The sequence below is a fragment of the Haplochromis burtoni genome, unplaced genomic scaffold (genome assembly GCF_018398535.1).
Source record: "Haplochromis burtoni strain Fernald_Lab_line unplaced genomic scaffold, NCSU_Asbu1 Contig_56, whole genome shotgun sequence".
In the NCBI taxonomy this organism is placed as follows: domain Eukaryota; kingdom Metazoa; phylum Chordata; class Actinopteri; order Cichliformes; family Cichlidae; genus Haplochromis; species Haplochromis burtoni.
The window spans coordinates 910,475-929,598 of NW_024582417.1; the positions used below are offsets into that span (position 1 = coordinate 910,475).

General features: G+C 40.9%; 2 protein-coding genes across 3 annotated transcripts; one reads left to right on the top strand and one right to left on the bottom strand.

Moving 5' to 3' along the window:
- The first annotated feature begins 799 nt into the window (after positions 1–799).
- Positions 800–11,351, top strand: atp1b2b (ATPase Na+/K+ transporting subunit beta 2b). Of its 2 annotated transcripts, XM_005922113.2 has the most exons (8): positions 800–1,330; positions 5,590–5,718; positions 5,811–5,918; positions 6,071–6,276; positions 6,483–6,542; positions 6,766–6,792; positions 7,413–7,508; positions 7,668–11,351. In XM_005922113.2, the coding sequence occupies exons 1-8, from the start codon at positions 1,240–1,242 to the stop codon at positions 7,833–7,835; spliced, it is 885 nt and encodes a 294-aa protein (XP_005922175.1). In that variant the 5' UTR covers positions 800–1,239; the 3' UTR covers positions 7,836–11,351. The 2 variants fall into 2 exon arrangements, with proteins under 2 accessions (XP_005922175.1, XP_005922176.1); XM_005922114.3 differs by lacking the exon at positions 6,766–6,792 and having other exon boundaries at positions 801–1,330.
- Positions 11,352–12,126: 775 nt separating this feature from the next.
- gltpd2b (glycolipid transfer protein domain containing 2b) lies at positions 12,127–16,069 on the bottom strand. Its single transcript, XM_005922115.3, has 4 exons — positions 15,500–16,069; positions 13,961–14,019; positions 13,631–13,803; positions 12,127–13,515 (listed from the first exon to the last, which is right to left on the bottom strand). The coding sequence occupies exons 1-4, from the start codon at positions 15,567–15,569 to the stop codon at positions 12,900–12,902; spliced, it is 918 nt and encodes a 305-aa protein (XP_005922177.1). The 5' UTR covers positions 15,570–16,069; the 3' UTR covers positions 12,127–12,899.
- Between the last annotated feature and the right edge of the window lie 3,055 nt (positions 16,070–19,124).

The window sequence follows — 19,124 nt, forward strand, 5'->3', positions numbered from 1 at the left end:
CAATGAACTGAAGCAATGTAAAGAACAGCAGTCCAAAGGTGTCCACATGAATGTAAATAACTGATAAAAATCATACAGAAAACATTTAATTCAAGTTATTGCTGCTAAAGGTGTTTATAATAAACCATAGATTTGTGAATTTTGCTTAGTTTTAAATGCAATACTTCTGCAATATTGCTTAATTTTTGTTAAATAATTAAAGACAATGTGTAATATGTATGTTGTTCAATCTGTGGTTCTATTTGGCTAATTTAAGAACCCCGTAAGCTCCAGATTCTAATAAGTTATACGGAAATATTTAGAACTGAAAGTGGGTGACTGTATATTTTTGATGTGTAAACGATGTTAATAATGTATATATAGGGTTTAATGTAATTTCTATGTTATCCTTTCAAAAAGCCTCATTCTCATTTACTGCTGTTTTTAAAAGGAAAAAAAAAACGAATAAATAAATTCTCCAAGGCTTTCCTGACATAACTTGATTCAAAAATAAATAAAAGCCTGAATGGGACATAAATTAGTCACCTCAAGCGGACAGTGAATTCACCAACAGAGACACTTTACGGTCCATGAGGGATTATTAAAATTATTCTGTTGATTTTTCTTTGGATACGTGACGTCAAGAACCACTTAGCCAATAAAGGGATGCCCTAAGCCACCAAGCGATTTGCTCTGAGGCTTGTCTCTCGTGCATCAGGAGTGAGGATCCCGAGCAGGTGATTGGTCAGGCGGGTGGAGTAGGCGGGAGCTGCTGTGGATCGCGGCATGCGGGAGGAGGGTTAAGGCCTGCGCTGGTGCGTGCGTGTTAGGATGTATGTGTGGAGAGCGGTGTGGCGCTTGTAGAGGGAGGCGGAGGGAGTGCTTTACCGCAGTATCACTACATTTCTGCACCACTCATCAAAACTCTGCGGCATGCAGACAAGAGCTGGGGGGGAGGGCAGTCACTAGGTCTGTTCTGAGTGTGAAACTGCTACCTCTTCTGTTGGCCTACCAGTCCTTCATATAATCTAGGCTACAGCAGTGCTTTTACTTTATTTATTTTCATGCGGGCTTGTTGAGTGTTTAAGTCGACTTCTTTAATGCCGGTCTTCTTCCTGTAGGAGCAGTGATACGGCAGGGCTCTCTCTCTCCTTCTCTCTCCATCCCTCTTGTTCTCTGCTGTCAGGGCAAAGTGCTTCAGCCCGGCGCTCAGTGTCATCAGGCCGCTTTTAGTTGAGCTTTGGAGCAGTTCGTTAGAAAATGGCAAAGGATGGAGAAAAAAGCGATTGGAAGGAGTTTCTATGGAACCCGAGGACGAGGGAGTTTCTGGGCAGAACGGCGAGCAGCTGGGGTAAGTGCTGTCCAGCTACGGCAATGCAGCAAACAGGGTCCCCCGGCTCTGTAACAGGTCTCTGCCACAGTGGTTTCCCCCCCTAAAGGTTCGCTAAGATGCTGTAAGAGAGAAATGAGCGTGTGTAACCATGACATGAATTTCGACCCTGCTTGAAGTTAGGCGGTAATTTCCTTCAGGCGATGAGATGGATGTCGCTGTCCACTACAGGTTGGTGCTGAAATCTGACTGCGGCACCGCTCCTGTGGAAGCCAGCTGAACCCCTCCACCTCCCCCACCCCAACTCCTGTCTACTTTATTAATTTAATGTATTTTTTCTACAATGCTTTCCCTGCGCATTGCGCCCAGCATAAGGGATGAGGCATTGGGTTTTATTTTACATTTGGATAAACCTGATTACAGCAGCATTGCTGAAAATAAAAAGGCTCCACTTTCTTGTAAAGTGCATGTAATCGATTCTTCTCTCCTGAAGAGTGATTTAGTTATAACTATGACTTTCATTCTGCTGCAGAGAAGACTTTTTCTAGGAAAGCGGCTTACTGAAGTTGTACAGAGATTTGTTTGCATGCCCGTGGCTTCATCAAGTGTGTGCAACATGATGTCATTTATTTCCAGGCTTTTCCCCTGAGATGCTGAGTGACGATCAGGTCAAATCCTCTTTTTAACACCTTAGTGTTGCCATATACTGACACATTTTCTGCTATACAAAGACCCTGCAACTAGTTCAGAGATTCATGAGATGACAGGGCGCATATGGCTCTGTTCTAATGACATTGGAGCATGTTTAATCTGGGTAAAGCCGAGGGCTAAATGCTATTTGTATCACCTCCAACTCGACCCCTCCCAGTGTGTGTAAATCAGTAAGGGATTTAATCCTAATCTAATGAGTTCATTGGCTGGAGAGGAAGGTATCAAATTCAGCGTGCTCTGGCAAAGTAAAACATTTTTAGGAACTTGGATTCATTTTCACATTTTCACTGAAGATCTGAGCTCAGAGACTTGAGTTTAGCACTCGAGGCTGAAACTGTGTTAAATGTAGTCTTTACTTTGAGTTTGAATTTTCTGATTATTTTTCATCAGTGCACATATATCATTCTTTCAGTGTGGGGCTGGGACTCATGGACTGTAGCTTCCTTAACTGGAATCCTCCCACAGTGTACAACTTAATCCAGTCCAATGTGCCCCAGGTGCTTTAAGGTCTGTTGGCCTTTTTAAGCTGCGCTCTCTGAGACTTAGTAATTAGGCTATTTCTGGAGTTAGCCACTACATGTAGGTCTGCTAAACTTGGCTTTTCAGAGTAGCACTTTCTCATTCTCCTAATGCTGTACATACTGTACCATTACTTCCAATGTGCTGGCAACACGGCCTAATCTACTCGTGATACAGTTTCTTACGGCTTGCACTGAAGAGGGGTTTAAATGCAGGTTTCCAGTCTCTTTAAGGCATTAATGTGTTTCTGCAGCACAATGCACATTCAAAGCATTAGATCAGACTTCTTTGAGGATGAGACGCAAAACACTTCCTTTTGTGTTCTGCTTTCTGTGAAGAGCTGTAATGATATGGAAATAACCTTGATAAAGGAGAGCAGTGCTGCAGGTTTGTTGTTACACATGCCACAAGCTGACACAGTGAAACATGGTCAGACAACTAGCTTGACTAATGAAGTGTTCTGGACCTCCCACTTCCAGAAACAAAGTCCACACTGCAACACAGGAAGAGAACCTCAAAGGGCCTCATGGTGACCAGAATCACGGTGCTCTTTGTTACTTTAACATTGTGTACGAGATAATTAGCAGTGTTTGCCGGCGAAAGAGCCACAGCTCAGAGCTATCCACGCTCTCGCCAGACCTTTTCATTTTTATTTCAGAGGTGCGTTTGATCAGCAAGTTGCAAAGCGATTGAACAGCATGTCCTCCCAATTAATTGTGAGAGAAAAAAGGGACACCTCCTGCCATTATTACCGAAGAAAGAACAGGGTAGTGGACCATCCGAGCCTGTCCTTTTGTTCTTTTCTTTCAATCGCCGTCTGCATACAAAACCAGTGCGAAACAGAGACGCCTCACTGTCCATCATCAGCATGGACTGAGAGGGCAGGCTGTAAACCCAACACCCTGTTTGCCAGGGGGGGAAGCCACCTTGCCTGCACGCTTGATCCCGTCTGGATGTGCGCACATTCATTCTCCCTCTGGGTGGTGTCATATTTGTGGTTAGCACAAAAATCCCCCCACCCCCTTGACGACAGAGACAAACACTTTGCCACTTTTGTTGGATCGTAGCGTCTCTCTTGCTGCGTTGCCTCCAGCATAGTTCATGGTCTGTGTATAATTAATAACTGAGCTTGTGTCTTTTCTGTGGTGTAGATGGGATGCTCATTGTCATCCCACTAAGGGATTCGTTTTTATTAGATTCTAAAACTTCAGGTACAGTCAGGCAAAAAATGCACACACAAGCTGTGCACACAAGCTGTAAATCATCAAGATACCCCTCTGCGATTGCCACCCCCCCTCAATCTCCCCTTGACATTTTGCCAGTCTGGCAGCGCAGGGAGACAAATGCGATGCTGAGCCTGCTGACTGAGGGAGTGAGCGCCACGCTGGGGGCCATCCAGCAGAGGTGCAGGGTCAAGGCACTCAGCTGCCTCCCAACAATGGCCTCAGGTGTCGATGCTTGAAATGTGGGATGCGTCACATACATGTTCTGTATGTGGATAGGAAGCAAACAGCTGCTTCAAATGTATCTGATGGTTCCAAGTTAGAAAGATCGCCTCAGAAATGGTTTATGAATTTGTTGATCTCACAAAATAACAATGAAAAGATGCCAAGTTAGGATCGCCATCTGAAATCTCAGTATTTTCGTCACAACAATGACAAAGTAAAGCATTAAAAACAAACTCTTCTTTATATCAAATGTAATTATCATTATCAATTTGCTCGTACACAGTTATTAATAAACCTAGTCCCCTGACTCTGTGGCTCAGTCTCCGGGGCATCCTTATTTTCTCTCTCCTGGTGTTGCCTTCTGTCATTCTTCCTTCCTTTCTGTGGACAGGACAGTTCTATAATGAAGTTGGTCGTCAGCCACGAACTCCTGCGTGGTTAGGTTCACTTTGTGTCATACTTATTTTTCAGTCCATGCAAAAACACAAAGAATTTAAGGATTAATGTGCAGCTTGTGTTTTGAGTTTATGTTGATAAAATAACATAAAAAACCTGCAGTGGGCAGAAACATGGAAGGAAAAGCTCTGCCTGATCTGTACTAAGCACCTTCCACTGTACAGCCACTGGCATGTGTGCTAAAATGAGTCAGTATTGAGTTATGGCTTCACATATGATTCAAACCCTGCTCGCCCTGGTGGATGTCTTCTGCTTCACACAATGCACCACCGCTTCTTATATCCTACATGCACTTTGTGCTTTTTATGCTACCCTATAGTGCTTCCCTGTTATTCTTTTTAAAAGACCCATGATTGGACACCATCTCCTATTGTGGTCTAGATGATCTAAAGCCTTAAAATAGAGCCCTGGGGAGATGCAGGACTCTAGTTCTCTCTCAGACCACTTGCATTAGTTGCATTACAGTGAAAATGTGTTGCCTCCAGTTATTTTAACTTTAAACGATGATATTTTAAGCATTGCATCTAAAGGATGATTTGTTTCATGTAAGTGAGAGAGAAACAGAGGCAGATGTTGCAGATGCAGTGAAGCAATTTAACGAGGATTAACTGAAATCCCGTAGACATGTTTGGTTAGAGAGTGACGTAATAGACATGAACTACTCATCAATTCAGATGTGAGATTATTTGTTCTCATTAAGGGTTTGTGTGCTGCAATTATAATGAAATGGACTTTGCTGACTTGCAGATGTTAGTCTAATGGACTTTATGCATAATTCATAGATGTACTGTGGTGTACAGCAGACTAAATAATGTAATCACAGCAAAAAAAAAGGCTTAAAGGTTATTGGGGGTTTTTGCACAGTGTATCAAACATACATTTTCCATGCAATAAACACATAAACACAAATTATATTATGTTATATGTAGCCATTTATAGATGAAAATGTCTCAGCGATATCAATTTTGGCACATGGTAGATTATCTTTCTACAACATCAACTGACCAAATCTGATGATGAAGAAATAGTTTTGGTTTTTTTACACATTTTTCCAGTTGGGGAAGATGCTGTTTTGTAATATTTTAATATTCCATTTTTGTTACTATTGCTTATATTAATATGGCTCTATTTTCTCATTGTCTGCAGGCCTTATTTTTCTCTTCTATTTAATTTTCTACACCTGCCTCGCTGGCATGTTTGCTCTCACCATGTATGTCATGCTGCAGACCCTGGACGAACACAGACCAACCTGGCAAGACAGGCTCTCCACACCAGGTGCAGAAACTATAGATACAAGCTGCATGAACACAGATCATGGTCTGTGCACTGTGTCATGTACTCCCTGCTGTCTCTCTTGTCACTCTCAGGCTTGGTGATTAGACCTCGGGCAGATGACACCTTTGAAATAGTCTATACTAAAGAGGACACTGAGAGCTGGGACCTGTATGCCCAGACATTGGACAAATTCCTTCAACGTAAGTTTGGCTCTTGCCCTCTAAGACAGAATGTTATGACATACACAGATAATCTCTTTATAGTTAGCTGACAGGAGATCGTCTTGTACTGGGATCTTAGTTGATTATAAAGACAATTTCACCCCACACACACTCTCCTATTTTCCCTGCAGCCTACAATGATTCCCTCCAAGCCCAGAAAAATCACGAGTGCACCCCAGACAAGTACTTCATCCAGGAGGACAGCGGTGAGGTGAAGAACAACCCGAAACGATCCTGTCAGTTCAACCGCACAGTCCTCCAGAGCTGCTCTGGAATCGATGACCGTTACTATGGATACCGAGAAGGCCAGCCATGCATCATTATCAAGCTGAATCGGGTATGAAAGGAAAAGAGAGGGGAGTGAAAGGGACTGGTGTTGCTAGGAGACATGGAGTGACTGAGACAACCAAACTGGTTGGAAATGATAAAAAGAAAAAAGTCACTATCATAATTAAACTGATTGGTTTTTGCATTTATCATCATTCACTTATGTTATATCGCCTAAAAATGAACAAAAAACGGTTTTCTTTATTTTCTCATCAGGTGATTGGTTTGCTGCCAGGAAAGGATAACCAGGCTCCGTATGTCACCTGTGCTGCAAAGGTAATCCCTTTTTGTCTTTCACAATCAGAGGCTTGACATAACAGTTTTATTCATAGCTATTGTGCCTCACGTCATCTGCAGTATTCCACCTGTCGTTTACCTCCATCTTCCTTTCTTAGCTATCATGAATTTCTTTTCAGGCTGTCTTGTCAGTCAAGCCAGTTGTTTTTATCGCTGCCCTTTTCTTTTCTCCATTGTGTTCCATTAATTTGTTCACTCACAGAAATACAGGGTTGGCAAAGATCAATGGGTAAGAAAAAGTCCAGGACCCATGTTTGGTACAGTTTAGATCAGAGGTGTCAAACAAAAAGCCTTTGGGTAAGAAGAGGTCTGCCAAAGGGCCCAGTTTCACTCACTGGGTGGTTTTACAAAGTGTGTAAAAATTGTGAGAGTATGATTAGTATTTTTGCACTTTTTACTATATTTAGGATTATATCTTGAGACATATCTGTCTTCATATGACTTGGTCTGCCATATCACACTGACATAAGGTAGTTTAGTAATTTGTACGATTTATGATGCCCGTGTTTGTAATAACAAAGTTGCTGAATGTAGAAAAAAATATTGTTGAAATTGGCTTTAAAAAATGTTATTTACATAGGATTCTACTTAACAGGTTATCTTAGTCACTATAAAATTTGACGCTGCGCTACCTTTCTCAAAGTTTGACTCCCCTGGTTTAGATTATATTTCTATATGATATATCTGTAGCAGTCGATCACATTGTTGTTTTGTATTTGCATTTTAGAACTAGATGGTAGATATGTAGGAGAAAGAAATTTAGAGAAAAGTAGACAAATAAAGCTCACCTCCACCTTATAAAGTGGAGATTATAGCTATATAACTGACGAAGCCGTTTCACCCCCTCAGAAAGATGACGCTGATAAAATTGGAGAGCTGATTTACTTTCCTCCAAATGGCACAATCAACCCTATGTACTTCCCTTACTACGGCAAGAAAGCGCAGGTAAGAATGTGGTTTAAATTAAAATATAATGTGCTGTAAACATGATAGCAGTAACTGTTAATAATTAATGTGTGTTTGTTTACAATTGCGCACACAGACCACAGAGTTAAACCTACTGGGTCCGCAGGTTTACGACGTCTTTGTTGACTGTTTTTGCAGGTGAACTACTCTCAGCCCTTGGTTGCAGTCAAGTTCCTCAACATTACTCACAATGAAGACGTGAACATTGAGTGCAAGATCAACGCCGAAAACATTCCCGTTGGAGGTGAAAGGGACAAGTTTGCTGGGCGAGTGTCTTTCAAGCTGAGGATCAACAGTAAAAACTAGGTTTACCCCCCTCCTCCAACCCCACCCTAACCCCCACCCCCACCAGCCTCATCCCCCAAAACATACTGTCTTCATTCTCAGCAACACTGCACATGCACAGAAAACAAAAATCACAGTATTCACACCCTTTTTAGGATTTGTTTACACCCCCAACCCTTTCCAACCTCACCCCCACCCTCCACCCCACACCTCTCCACAGATTTTTGTGGGAAATTCTTTGTCAGGTCGCGTGGCGAGACGAGGCGAGAACCAAAAGGGTGCTAATCCTGTCATTATTTCTGTGAGCATTCACACACAGGTTATTTTCCATCAGTTAGTTTGAGGTGATGTCTATTTATACTGCATGACAAACTAGGGGGCTATAAAGGACGTGGACGTGTGTTTGCAGAGTTTGCAAGGATCAGCAACTTTACCACTGTACTGCTGCTCCCCACCCCCCGCCAACCCGCTGCCTCCTCATAGAGTATCCCTCTAGATATGAAGATCCACAAATTACAATACCGAGCGTGTATATCTACAGTATTTATACAGCATAATAATAGTAATCTTACATCAGTGCGTCTATTTTGTTGCACTTTAAAAGAATATTCCAACAAACAGGATTGATGCAGAGATGATGCCATTTGCATGTGCGTATTGTCTTAGTATGCTACAAAGGCAGGAGGCTCCTGTGTCCCACCTCTCGGCTGCTTACATCTGTAATAAGTTCAGCGACTGACCACCAGGAGGGACCACACCGTAATCTTTAAACCTCACGCGCAGTGTTTTTTTTTTCTTTCAAAATGTGATACAGTAAGATGACCCCCCCCCCAAAAAAAAAGAAGAACATGAGGTACACATTACAGGTAAAGAGGAGTAAAGAGTGCAGGAGAGCGTGTGTTTTAGTTCATACTGTAGGTCGGGAAGTTGCATGCAATGTGCAATATTCATTAAGTGGCATGCATTATGAATGCCCGTATCCATTCATCAGATGACTTCTATTAAATAGTAATCATTTTGGATCATTTGATATTCACTCTCATTGTGTGGCCTGAGAGCAGCTTGTGAAACAGATGATATATATATATATTTATATATGGGGGGGGTCATATAACACCTGAATTCTCAGTCGGTTACGGGGTAAACTGAACTCTAGCTTTGTGGCTCCTGGACTGCAGTCCAATAAGATACCTGAATATCATGTGAAAATGACAAAATAGACCTCTGTTCTGCACGAGCACACAAACACACACAGACAAAATTCAATATCGCATTTTATTCCCAAAGTCAAACCAAGAATTTCTTGCGTTTCAGTTTTTAATATTAATATTCAATCGATGTTTAGAGGAGCTGTATTATTGAGTGTATTGCATCTATTTCACTTGTATCAGAAATAGATGCCATTGTAAAAAAAATGGTATTGTTTTGCACAGAAAGTGCGCTTTTATTCTTTTCTTTTTTTGTGAAGCTGACTTGAGTTTATTAATGCATTTCCAGTTTTGAAGGAAGTTGTTTGTTTTTTGTGTTTTGTTTTTTTGGGTAGTTTTCTTTTTTCTCATTCATTCTCATTTTCGTCACCTAAAGGATGCATCTGAGATACGAAAATGTACACTTTACCTCTTATTTTAAAAGACAGTCGTTACTTTATTATTTTGAATGTTAGTTCAGTTTTGATTTGTAGGGCTGTAGCAAATTAAAAACAGCATGAAGATTTGCTCCATTGACCACAGAAGAAAGATATTTTTTTGTTAATTTGGTTCGATGTTGTTGTGTTCCCCGGTGTTGTATGAATCATACTGAAGGAAAACCCATACTGATAACAAGACAATCAGTTTCAGCCTCTAAAAAAGTCAGACATGTTCCTGAGTTTAGTGCTTGAGGTATTTACTAAGCATCCCTTAAATTATTGGCTTGAGAAATCTGTGGAGTCACACTTTTAAACTCAGGCACGTTACCTCTGCACAGCTCCAAAACTGTTAGATCAGTTAGACTGTGATCCTGCCATGTCACTGCAGCAAATATAGAACACGAGCATCTGTTCGCTCACATTAAGGTCTGGCTGATTATTAATTTGTTTTGGAAGGCTGTGTGTTTCTCTGTATGCCTGCAAATATCTTGCAGTGGTTTAAATAAGACTGCATCATCTGACAGAAAATGAAGGCAAGCCCATTAGATCCAAGGTGATTATCTGATCTATATTTGAAAGGTCATTTATAATGGATGATCAGCTCTAACAGTAATTTTTCATGAGTCCGCCACCCAGTTTGCATGCATTTCTCCTCTTGCACTGCTGCAACACTTACTTCATTTCAATGTAATCTCTTAATCTGGTCAGCTAATCCAGAGCAGGCACGCTGAACTTCTTTACCCCACTCTGTTGCTCCTCCTCCTCGTGTCAGGCGGCCGGTTCAAGGTTTATTCATTTCTCATTTTGCTCACCACATTCACATTACACTTTGTTTAGTTTGAATCACATCACAACAAATAAAAGTGTTCCGCTTCACTGGCTAATTGGACACTCTTGTTTCACTCACGCATGTGAAGATGATTTCTTCAACCAAAGATCTACATGACAGGTAAAATTGAATTTCCACTTGTCTGACACATCCTCAGCAGTAGATTTGAGTAAGGATCCCATGCAGAGATACTGTAGGATCCAACTGGTGGGCTAAATACCCTGTGATAATAAAAAGGCCTCCTCTTATATAATAATAATACGCACAAAGGAACATGGTTCACCACGACATAACAGTGCCTCCTGGTGGACAGACAGTGTTGCTCCCCCAGTGTCACAGAATGTTATTTCCTGTTATCTCCATTTATCTGCTTTTTTTCCAGTGATAATTTGGAAATGTCTTTGAAAAGCAATATATTTATTTCTTGTGTGGCTATATGAATATTTACAGGAAAGGTTGTAACACAATCAGAAACAGTAAGGAACAAAAGGGAAAGACTGCATATATGCCAGTGTGTGTTATTATGATGATGGAACCATTAAAAAAAAAGAATTGTTTTGTTTATAAAAGAGTATTTTGTTGTAAAGATGAGAGAATGCATTAGCCTGGAATATATCATGTGATAGGACGTACTAGATAGATTTTCAGAATAGTATTCAAGGAAACTTGAATAGATATGGATTTGAGTTTGTTTTTTTTCTTTGAATGTTTTTGTCATTTGAGTTTGTTTTACTGTTTTAAAACAAACCTATAATCAAAGCTTTCTGTCAGAGTTCTGACAACACTTTATCCACTGCAAAGGTTGGAGAAAGCCAAATGTTGGTTTTTAAGTAGAGATAACTACATGAATAAGTAAAAAACAATCTCATTGCCCCTTAATGTTAAACTGTATTACTGCTTAAGACTGGTATTATAAGCCAACAAGAAGGAAATTCAGTGAATTTGTTCAAACACTCTCTCCCTAACAGATGATAAATATTCTGGATCTTTGTTTTCTGCTCTAACTGTATGTATATTTTTGCTCATGTTTACTGCAAACCAAGATAGAGAAATGAATAAATGTTATTTAAGGGAACTCAAACTTCCTTTCGTGCCTGCTTCTCAGTCATCTTTCTGCTACTCTTTGCCAGTTTCATGGGCGGAGGGATTGATGTATTACTCATGATCAGACATGTTCTAGAAACTAGGTGGAATAGCAGTGACCAACGTGTAGTTAAATATAGCATCACTTTCACAGTTGACAATAAATGAAGCCAGCTAGTGTTAAAAGTAGTTTTCAGATGAATGTAACTAATGAAACTAATATAATCTCATTCTCCATAATCCTCACAGGCAACCATATATTACTGTTTAAAACAGTAATATATGGTATATATAATATATGATGATTATATACAAAATAAACTTGATTTTCACAAAATGATTATGCCATCCATGTCACAGGTCACTTTGACTGTAGATAGGAGAAAAATGTGGATGCTTTATAAGTTGTACTTTCCCCCCCCCCCCTGTGGCAGTTGCTTTAAATAGTCTGCCACCAAGTGGTTGACAGGATTAAAGGTGAAGTGTACTTCCGCTTCCTGACCTTTACCCGGCTCCTGTCTCCTCTGCACTCCGTGACTTTAACCCCATTTTCTCCACCGTTGCCCACTCAGAAAGAAAGCGTTTCATGAAAATGGAGCCAGCGTTGGAGGTACTGCTTGGTTTAAAACAGTCTAATCAACACCAGCAATGCAGATGAGTCATACACATGCTATTCTCTCTGTTACACGTGTACTCTGTAATATAATACGGAATATTCTTTGATATTATAACAGTAATACCAAACGTATTCGGACAGGAAAAGCCTTTGCATTTGGATTCAGACAAAAAGTGCAGAGTGTGTATAGGTAAGAGTGCCACATAGGCCAGATTATATTCACTGTGATGTGACTTCTAGCAGGGCACTGGAACCTCTGCTGGTTGGTTGGTGCACAACATAAAGAACATTTTATTGCCAGTTAAATGTTTTTCCATTGCTGGATCACACGATGAGTAGAAATAATCAAATGGATTGTCTTCTCTTTTTTTTTTTAATTAATCATTAACATGATACAAAAAAATGACATAGATGTAAAAATAACACACAGCATCACTGTGAAGCAGTAACTTTCTAATCCATTTGGTCGCGTGGAGATTTCCGACCAACACGATAGTTACGTGGTAATTTACCAGAGGAATAACACTGTAAAAGAGCAGTTCTTTTTAATATAGCAATTACCAATTTTTAATTTTAGTTATACATGCGCTATTAAAAAAAAATCAATTATACTTTTGTAAATAATGCACAGTCTAAACCATAATCATCAGCAACAAAGTTTGAGATAGTACCCCATAAAATCTGATGAGAAACATCAAAGTAAAGCTGAATGTCACATGTTGATTGTTGACTCAGCACTTTGGTCCGTAGAAGAAAAAAAAAAGCTGAGTTCTGGGTGAAAAACAAGTCAATTCTTGCATCATAGAAAAGCGTGCATCTTATTTGTATCTAAATCCAATATATGACGCCAAGGATACAGAGCAGAAGCACAACCCAAAGACGGGTAAAACAGCAGCAGTGCCCCTGTGTCCAGTCTGATTATCTCATTTTTTATGGCAAGTCCAGCATGCCATGTTCCTCCAGAGCTTTCTGTGTCCGGTCATAAACCTCTCCGATGGCCCGAGACACCCTGTGCAGCACTTTGCTCATCTCCTCCTGGTTCTGCACGCACACCAGCCTGAAAAAAAAGCCCCGCTCTGGCAGGGCAATGAAGGCCAGCTCGGCGGCCTTGCGGACGTACCATGTATGGTGTTGAGCGAGGGTGCTCTTGTAGGCCTCACGACACAGGTCAGAGGGACTCCTGAGCCGTCCCTCCACTGGTGTCTCAGCCAGCTTCTCCAGGAAGAGCTTCAGCCAAAGCAGAGCGCGATGCAGGCGCAGTAGAGTCCGGCATCCAGAGTCTGTCTGGTGGTGGAAACTCACCAGGCCTTGATTCAGCTCCACCAAGATCATAGAGCGCACAGAGTGATAAGCACTGGTGTGTACCGACGCCTTATTCTTTGTCCCACCACCCTGTGAGTTTACAGAGTTTGTGGAATGTAGATCCGGGCCTACCTCTGCTTCAGGGTTCCCGTCTGCCGTCAGGGCCAGCTGGCGAATTATAGAAGTCTTACTTTCTATCTCTTTAGATATCAGTCCCACCATTGGCCCCAGAGAGTCCATGAACCTAGAAGAGTAACACAGAACAGGATAAAGCAGCTTACAGATTTCAGATAATCAGCAAACAACAAATAACTTTTCTTCCTGATGGCTGTAAACAAATCTTTATCTGAAAATCCTACTTGACAAGCTCGTCCCAGCTGGACAGATATGGCTGCAGCAGCACGTCAGAGTTGTGAGTTGGGGCATCCAGCAGGTGGGAGAGCAGAAGTGACACCTGGAAGGTCTGACCGGGGCACAGCTCAAGCTGGCTCTCAGCTCCATCGCCCACACTGCTGTTGGACAGCTGGTGAAGCTAATGGTGGGGGGGATGGGCAGTGCATGAATGTGGGTGCAATCGGCAGGGGACAAAGGAAGGAAGAAAGCACGACATTTATTTAAAAAAAAACAACAAAGAAATCCACTTCATAGTCTGCAAGCAATCTAATATCAGATTCAGGATGTACTCTTACCTTATTTAACTGATTATAACCTTTTACACAAGAATCCCAGTGGTAATCCAACCCCCCCTCTGAAGTGGACCATTGAAAAGAGAAAAAAGACCAAGGGTTACAGTTAGTTTTGGTTCACAGAGCAATATTGATATTGTAATCATTTAATCTTTCAGATAGTCACACAGCTTTAGCTTGGTTTATCTTTGCGTGTCGACAAACCCGTGAACTAAATAACTGTCTCTTAATGGCTCATGCTATTTTCAGCTAGTGTTTGTCTGCAGTTTCATGGTGAGCTACTACAATATGGTCGAGCTTTCAGTGCTTTCTTTTAAAAAAAAAAAAGAAGAAGAAGAAGCAAAGTTGTGAGAGTGAACTAAAAGGATAAACCAATGAGCTGAAACCCACTTCGCAGCTGTAAGAGGAGCTGCTGGTGCAGGTAGTGATATCATGTAGGTTCATTAAACAATCCTTCTCACGCTGTCACTTTTTAAAATATTTTCTATTGTTATTGATATTTTGATTATAGCTGGCGGAAATGTAACATTCATGAAGCACCGTTATCTAACAGTTATGTTATCTCATGGAAATGATTGTAAGAAGGTGTCCTTGTATCCTGTATTACGTCATATTGTATATCTCTGTATATAAAGACCAACTTATCTACCTGCCTATCATCTTAACTGATGTGCAAGTTGCTAATGAAAGTTTGGCACTGTTCAGTTTATTTACAACAAGACCCTTACAGACACATTGTTGCCAGTGACAGTGGCAACAGCTGTGTTGAGCATGCAGAGTGCTGCGGAGTGTTTGGTGTTTTTTAAGGGAGCTGTGAGGTTACTGCAAATCACAGAATCAGCAGCAGAAACATTCACAGGTTCATCCTCCAAACTGACCCATAAACATTCAGGTTATCGAGCTTCTGGTCAAAATACTGAAAACTAGCAAACAAGCAAATGAGTTCAGATTAAACACAGCACAGATTTACCTGCAACAGCAGAAATAACTCGACTATGAATTATTGTAAATGGTCTCCATCCTGACTATAAAAACGCAGAAGTGACATTTCATGCTTTCAACTAAAAACCGGGGCCAATATTCTGAATTATAAATACAAACTAGACAAAGACAGATCACATGGACTGAGTTTGAACATTTTTTAGAAAGATCAGTAAGTGGCTCCTTAGCCCTTTAAAAGGTCACAGTGGAGCCACTTACTGATTTCCTTTGACAATGAATCACTTTTACTTCTTTTTAATGAGGCAAAACGCAGTGACATTTTTAAGGCTTACAGATTATTCTTGGAGGGTTACTTACATAACCCTTCAAGAATCTTTACCAGTAAAAGATTATTTGTGAAGTAGCTTATTTGAAAAATAAGGGCAACTATTTCATTACCATAAATAAATGTGTAATATTAAATGTATTTTGTACATCAAGGCTGCTTGGTATCATGTGACATTGTTGATCCGGAACAAACAACACACTGATTGTTTAGACTAAGTAGTACAGCATGAGAATCAAAGACACACACTCGCACCCACACAGAGAGAAACTCACGTAGCCACAGCGAGCCAAGGAACAGCAGCAGGATAAGGATAGCTGCAGCAGCCTTGCTCTTTACACCCATACTGAAGTCCAGTGTGGGGCCGTCCAGTCTGCCTCTTGTCCCTTTTTCTTTCCTTTATCTTTTAATTCCTCTGTTTCACATGAGTTCTGGTCCCCTGGCACTGGCTGTCACCGAAATTACTTTCTCCCAGACCACTGCCTCTGACCCCCCCACCCTCCTCTCCAATCCTTCATACTCCTCCCCAAAACCTCAAACAAAACCTCCTGTCCACCACTATGGCCCCTATTAATCTTTAACTCTATTCTTGCTCTATTTTGAAACTGCCCTTTTCCCTCGTCACCTCCTCAAGCCCGAGGTTGCGGTTTCTATCCAGCTTTTTCTGCAACTTTGTTTAAAATCTGTGTGGCTTCCCGTGCTGCCTTTGTGATTTCAGAGCTGCCTGTCTCTCGCATTGCTCAACCCCAAGGTCCAGAGATCAGCTGAGTGTGGCCAGTAGCTGATAAAGCAGAGCCAACACAGGGTGTCCTCCTGTAACCTCCCACTATATGTGCACTATATTCCTGGTCAGCTTGAGGAAACACTTGCTCCCTTGCCTCTCCTCCCATGACCACCACTTTCCCTCCTCCCTCTTCTCTCCTTTCGCTCTCTCTATCACTAATTCATACACTCCATGACAGTATATCAATCATTAGGCAGTGTGTTAAAGTCACGATGACCAAGGGTTTGTATTTAACTTTGGTGGCTACACAGACAGACATGTTAATAAATAATAATCCAAACTTGCACTGGTCGAGATGCCAAAAGGAACAAAGATTTCCACACATGAAACTCTATTTGTAGAAAGATGTGACTCAAAAGGGAAGTGAATCTTTTGTTTTTATTAAAGAAGCTTTCCTGTCATCATATTTTGCACAAAACCTAATTCATACAAATATTATTTTGAACTACTACATGCAAATTATCAAACTTTTTGTTTAAAAAAGTGACGTCTGAGCCATATTAGTAAAACATTGCGGACTGATGTGACTCATAAAAGGTGTTCTCATCCTTATTGCCTCTGATAATGATAATTGTTGGAAGCTCAGAGGTTGGTCCTGCTATCACACGAGGAGGTACAGACATTGAACGCCACACTCAAGCCTGGCCGTCTGTGCTCCTAAAGAGGGACTCAACAATGGTATTTCTTCTGCGGATGAGCGGGGAAAAAGTGAAAGCAGGGGCATTCATTCCTAGTTTGGGGCGGGGGCTGGTCACAGAGCTTTTATTCTCCACAACCAATGGCTGATCTTGTCCAAGATAGGCAGCAACTGAGAAGGGGAGGCTAAATCCCTGGGAAACCTTGGGACACATTCAGAAACCATTTGATACCACACAGAACAGAAAACAGAGAATACCTTTATTGTCACTGTAGCATGTTGGGTGTACAATAAAATTAAGTGCAGTCTCAACAGTGCAAAGATCACTCACAGCAGTCATAAAAAAGTATGCAAAAACCATAAACTATATCAAACTATATAACAGATTGTTTTAAAAACAGACAAAAGCAACCTTTCTTCAGTCTCCCAAATTGCGAAACACTTTATCACACAGAGCACATTCATGTGGAAATTGCTGCATTATGCAGCTCTGGGATAAAAAGTCTTTTCAGTCTATTTGCCCCTTTTTTTAATTATTTTTTTTGTAATCTCTGTTATGGCGGGGTGGTGTCCAGGTGTGAGATGGATCCAATATGATATTATATGGTATTAAATGAAAAAAAAAAACAGTTTGTATTTCCTATTAAACACTGAGATGCAATAACAGACATTACAAAAGCATATAGCCAGCTGGTGATGTGAACATGAAGCGATTCAGATTCAAGCTGTGTTTCTCACACTGTTTTTTATACTCAAAGGTTACACGGGGAGCAAAGATAAAACCACACTGGATTTTCCAGTAAAGTTGCTGCACAGCATTACTGCACTACTGAAAACCCCATCTGGATAATCAAAACATTTAACCACAGTGCTGGGATTACTCATGCTATCAAGTTTGGTGTTTGTTGAAATCATTCCCAAACAAATTTCCCATTTCAACAGAGCAAAAAGATCCCGAGCTGGGTGAGAAAATATAATAACAGCAGTGTAGTCATTTAAAAGCATAAAACGTTTTATTTATTGATAATTGGAGGATTGACCCCTAATGACTTGTAGGCTGAAGTTTCAGACTTCTCTATTGTCTTCTGTGCAACAAGGTTTCAGAGTTTTATTTGAATTCCAAAACAAGGCACTGCCTGTGTCATTTCATATTCAGATTAACCCAACAATATTTTGATCCCCCCAGCTTCCCTTGTAGTAGCTATATTTGAAACTCTAGTTGTAGTTGTTGGCTGTAGCTATAAAAACAGTTACACACACGTGTCTCACATGTCGCACTAACTGGCCTCCATGTGAGTTATTTTCTGATGCTAATCGGGTGGGCTTGAGAGTATAATGCTGTACTTTAGCAGTAGAGAAGAGGGTAACAAATATAAACACAGCACATTGCTCAGAGTGGTTGTAATGTGGAAACATTAACCTAAACAGAACATGTTTTGGAAGGCTGTAGCTGAGAAGATAAAGCAGACCATCTACTAATGTGAAAATTAGTGGTTTGATTCCTGCCTACTCCAGTCTGCATGACAAAGTATCCTTGGTCAAAGTACTGATCCCAAAGTTGCTCATGTCAGTGTGAATGTGTTTATATGTTAGATAGAAAGCACTTAGAAAGAAAGGTGCTTGTGTGAATGGGTGAATGAGGCATGTCGAGTATAAAAGCAGAAGCTTTATTACAATGAGGGAAAATAACAGAGTTTTGTTATTAATGTATAATGCATATATATAGACAGGTGGAAAAAATGCAGGAAACCCACCATAAATAATCTTAGTTAGGACACCTTAAGTGCTCTATGGCATAGATTTGACATAATACGGGGGTCATAGCATATAATTCATCATCATCAAGTCACTCACTGAGCCCTGATGTCCTCTGGACAGGCCTCCCCTCGAATAGAAAGCTCCCATCAGGACAGAAAGATCACTCTGAACTTTGTATTGATTTGCTGTGACCCTTCCCTTTGACAGGATGAGTTGACTCCCACACAGTATAACAGAACCGCTAGTAGGGTTCAAAGGTTTAATGTTTTTTTTCCCTTTAATTTGACACCTGTTTGGATATAAAACAGCTCTGCTCTCTGGAATTTGAAGGCCCACAGCTCGAGCCTTTCTGCTTCTGAGCTCTGAGTGCGAGACACACAAGCTGCCTTCTGGAGGCTCCAGTTACCTTAAAGAAGCTCAACTCTGTTTCCCCAATTGTATATTTAGAAGTACATCACATACTGTGCAACTCACATGGCACATTCCAAAAATCAGTCTGTTGCCCTTGCCACTGCAAAGAGACACTCCTTAGATTAATCACAGCCTTTATTATGACAACAAATCTAGTCTCTGCATTTTAAATGAATTGCTAAAACAACCTGACAGGTCAGACTCTTGGGCTCCATGGTTTCATGAGGTTTATGTGCAGCCCTCTAACCCCATTATTCTGCAGACACTATCTCACCGCTGAGGTCCTGCAAGGTTTACTGTAAGAATCAAT